Source organism: Paramormyrops kingsleyae, chromosome 17 (genome assembly GCF_048594095.1).
Source record: "Paramormyrops kingsleyae isolate MSU_618 chromosome 17, PKINGS_0.4, whole genome shotgun sequence".
Classification (NCBI taxonomy): Eukaryota; Metazoa; Chordata; class Actinopteri; order Osteoglossiformes; family Mormyridae; genus Paramormyrops; species Paramormyrops kingsleyae.
In genome coordinates, this window is record NC_132813.1 from 14724628 (window position 1) to 14728578 (window position 3951).

At 46.6% G+C, this 3951-nt stretch overlaps 1 protein-coding gene across 2 annotated transcripts; it reads left to right on the forward strand.

Annotated features, from left to right (window-relative positions):
* The first annotated feature begins 234 nt into the window (after nt 1–234).
* sptssb (serine palmitoyltransferase, small subunit B) lies at nt 235–3722 on the forward strand. 2 transcript variants are annotated; one of them, XM_023807121.2, is made up of 2 exons: nt 235–533; nt 2157–3722. In XM_023807121.2, the coding sequence occupies exon 2, from the start codon at nt 2177–2179 to the stop codon at nt 2417–2419; it is 243 nt and encodes an 80-aa protein (XP_023662889.1). In that variant the 5' UTR covers nt 235–533; nt 2157–2176; the 3' UTR covers nt 2420–3722. The 2 variants fall into 2 exon arrangements, with proteins under 2 accessions (XP_023662889.1, XP_023662888.1); XM_023807120.2 differs by lacking the exon at nt 235–533 and adding an exon at nt 569–744.
* Nucleotides 3723–3951: the final 229 nt, after the last annotated feature.

The window sequence follows — 3951 nt, forward strand, 5'->3', positions numbered from 1 at the left end:
TCATGGGTTAATCGGGGGTGTCGGACTCCCCCGGACCCCCCCCCCCCCCCCCACCCCCGTATTTCGCACACTGGGCTTAAGCGCAAAACGATAATTCGCCCACCTATAGTATTGAACATCATCCCAATTGTTTTCGACGCCACTCCGCATCCCGTGAATGAGATTTCTGTACGGGGGGTGTGGTGCGCAGGTTTCCCCCTTCATTGCTACATCTTTGATGCGAGTGTCCCTCCATCTCACGAAGCATATGCGAGGCGCCCAGCCTGCGGGGCCACTAGAATCACGCAGATCTAATGATCGGCGCAAACCCAGATGCATGTCACGGCACAGTGAATGCTGCTGCATGGCATGCAACGGAGTTTTACGCAATCTGAACCACTGCGACAAAGCGTCGCTGTCATGTCGCAGCATTGCGGATGTCGTTAACTCCGGTGCTTGATCACCGTGTCTTTTCACATGGCGCTCTGATACTGCGCGTAGCAGCTGTACCCGTTAACACTTAATCCATAACTGGATTGACATCTGTGACACAGGTAGGTGTAAACAGGAGTAGTGGGTGTGGTATAACACGGAAAAAAATAGACCTGGTAAATTGACCTGATATTAAGCAAACTGGTAGAACAGCTTTTCGTTTACACAAAGCAGCGGAACCGTAGTGGGACGCCTGTCATCGGCTCCGGGGTCCCGTAATAAACTTTGTCTAACGTGTCTGACATTGCGGAGGGAGAGCTCAGTTATCTCTGGGTGAGTACCGCATTTTCTCATCAGTACCGCTATTTCTCTCCAATTTCATTTGGCCGATCGCGAGGCAAAGATGCACAGTGTACGATCCCGGATAACATTATCCACCAGACAGTACTTATGCAGCACTGTCATACGGCTTTTGCGAATAAGAAAGCCTCTGCGTGTGGTTTCACTGTAATGACACCACTGTGTGGTATAATTGCTCTTTCCAGTTGTACAGGCAAATTGTCGTTGTTGGAATATTACTTATCGCACTGGTATTCGAGTCGCTTTGTCATACGCCTTTAAAAGGCTGCAGGCGTTTTTTGGAAAGATGCGCAGTTTTGTCGTTTGTTAATCGGCATCAGTCGCCTGATTGACACCGCGGCGCGTCGGGGAATCGCCGTACCGCGTAATTAGCTGAATCGGACTCTAATTATGTTGGTGGATAAACTTTGCCTTGGCGAGTCACAGAGATGGCATGTTCTGGAAGAAACTGGTCAGCTATCAAAAAGACTGACACCTTCGCAAACACGGCAACGTGGAGCCGTCGCGGAGAAGCGTCCCTCTCCCCGCACTATAATCCCAGATGTACATGCTGACTTTAGCACAACGTAGTATTTCCGTTTGAGACTCAACATATGCATACAAATCGCTTACACCACACTGTCGGGTGCTTGGAGAAATGGGAAAACGTTGTTTTGATTCTAGGAGAAACACAGATGGGTGAAATGATGCTGTAGTCAGCTGTACCAGAGTCTCTCACTGGCCGCAGTTCGCTGACTCAGCCTCTCCTGTGCGATGGAGCAGGTTATTTTTTCTGAGATTACGCACATACTGGCGTTTAACGTATTAGTTACTCCTCAGTGTCGCGATGATCAAACAAGACGAATTGCGCGTGCATTTTTGTACAGTGGAGGAATATATATATATACCTGCACGGTGCTTTCCTGCTCATACAAACATGGTTATAATGGTTATGTTTGTTGAGGATATTACATAGTTTTACCCACATACAACAGCCTGGGGACAGTTTTGGATCTTACTGCTACCCAAAAGACCACCATTCAGATTTGCATTGTAAGTACAGTTCATATAGCAAGTTGAAGGTCACTAAAGGTCATCAGCAAACATGAGGGTCTTTTGGCCTGCAGCTGCCCCCCCCCCCCCCCTTCACTGCTGCTTTATGGTCACCCAGAGCCATACCCGCCCCCACAACATAAAAGCCACACTGGCTGAGATACCCTAAGGCTGCGGTTCATGAATGTGGTTCAGGACTGTGGCTTGGTGGGGGGGGGGGGCTCATAACAGTTATAACATTATGAGGACCAGAACTGGTTTGGGGGGGCAGTGCAGGTCTTTGGTCTCTCTAATGCTGCTGCTTCCCTGTGTTACGTTCTGTCCGCATGCCTGCCTCCTCCTGCCTCCTAAAGTGGTGCCGGAACTTTCCGTCATGGATGTGAAGAACCTGAAGGATTACCTGCACTGGCTGTACTACCAGTACCTGCTCATCACCAGCATCTACGTCCTGGAGCCCTGGGAGCAGACGCTCTTCAACACGGTGCTCTTCACCATGGTGGCCATGGTCATCTACACCTCCTACGTCTTTGTGCCCATCCACGTCCGCCTGGCGCTGAAGTTTTTCTCGGGGCTGTGTGGCGGACAGCAGGAGAGCACGGTCGCTCTGATCAGCTAGCGGCCTCCCGCCTCAGGTCAGGTCCACCGCTGTGGCTCCTACAGATACCAGGTGGGTCGAGCGTTCAGAAACAGGGAAGTGCGTTAATGCTCTGTGCACTGCGCTGAGTAACATGTAAACGTAAGGAGCATTTTTAGCAAACACCTAAGCAAAGGATACCGGCTAATTCTATTTGACTCTGTTCCTGATTTCGCTTTACTCTGCACGCTAACATGTTCCCAAACGTGACTGGATGTATGTTTAGCTGTATGTTCTCTGTCCAGCCCCCTGTCCTTGCCGAATGGGGGTCTCAAAGGCGCATTGATGGTAAAGCGGCTTCCTACTAACCTGAGCGTTCGGGGCTCCCCTGTGATGTGACACTGCGATGGGCTACATGTGGGAATGCTGGTCTGCGGCTTCACACATTAGCACGTTAGCTGACTGCTCTGGTAGATGCTTTTACCATGCCTACCGTATTAATATGATTCAAGGGTACGGGGGCTTCTGAATGGTGGATAAGTGAATGATACCAGACAGTACCATAAATGGGGGGCTGATTTTTATTTCATCACGACAAAGGGCTGTGAAATTAACAAACAAGCCGCTTTTATTCAGATATTTACTGCTGACACATACACACTGACTGAATGATGAACACTATGAATTTAACTGTTGTAAAGCAGGGAGGCTTCGATCTGGACAAATATTGACATTGTTTTTGTTTGAGGTCTGGCCCGTCTGGGTTGCTAAGCAAAGAATGTGTACAATATCTTTTGTTAAGCATGAATGCTGTCAAAGCCAGTGATGTCACAGCTCACATGACACACTCAGTTCCTCAATCACTTCTTGGTTTTGTTAAGTGAATATTAAAAACTGAAGGTGAAAACTACATGGGAAGTCAATAATGATTAAATATGCTTGTTATTTTTACATATTTCCTTATTCCATTATTAAAATTTGCCTTTGACAGTGGGTGGTGGTCTTCTAAGTATGGAAGTATTTATGCTTGATATTTATATACAATATGCTAAAAAAAAAAATTGACTAGCCTTTACCAATTGCCAGTTTTTTTTCCCCCTCTGGTGATTGAACATTTCCTTGTTGCCATATGTTTGTAACACACTCTGTTGACTGAAATTGCCATTCAATGAATGTACTGTAATCATCCGAAGTCAAAATGTTTAAGTAGGCTGATTGATGTAAGTGTAAATTCACTGAATTCATAGTTTCATACCACGTATGTCGTCTGTGTATAAAGTTACCAGTTTATGTAAACAGCTTTACTTTTTTTTTTTACTAATAAAGTTGTTTTGCTAATAGAGTCGTTTCATATGTACCGATTCATCATTCCTTCAAAAAAAAAAAAACATCCAAAAAAAAAAACAAAAAACATCCCAGTGTTGGTTTCCAGGGACGCTGATCCAGTGTCCAAGTCAAACAGAAAAACGATACGATTCAGTGCAACTCCGGACCGGCAATTTGTCAGTGTGCGACACCTTAATAGTGACACACCCCTAAATCAGGGCCACCTCCTGACAGCCGTTTGCTTCAGC

Bases quoted from the DNA above. Each gene is read 5' to 3' on its own strand.
- sptssb (XM_023807121.2), top strand. From the start codon at position 2,177: ATGGATGTGAAGAACCTGAAGGATTACCTGCACTGGCTGTACTACCAG.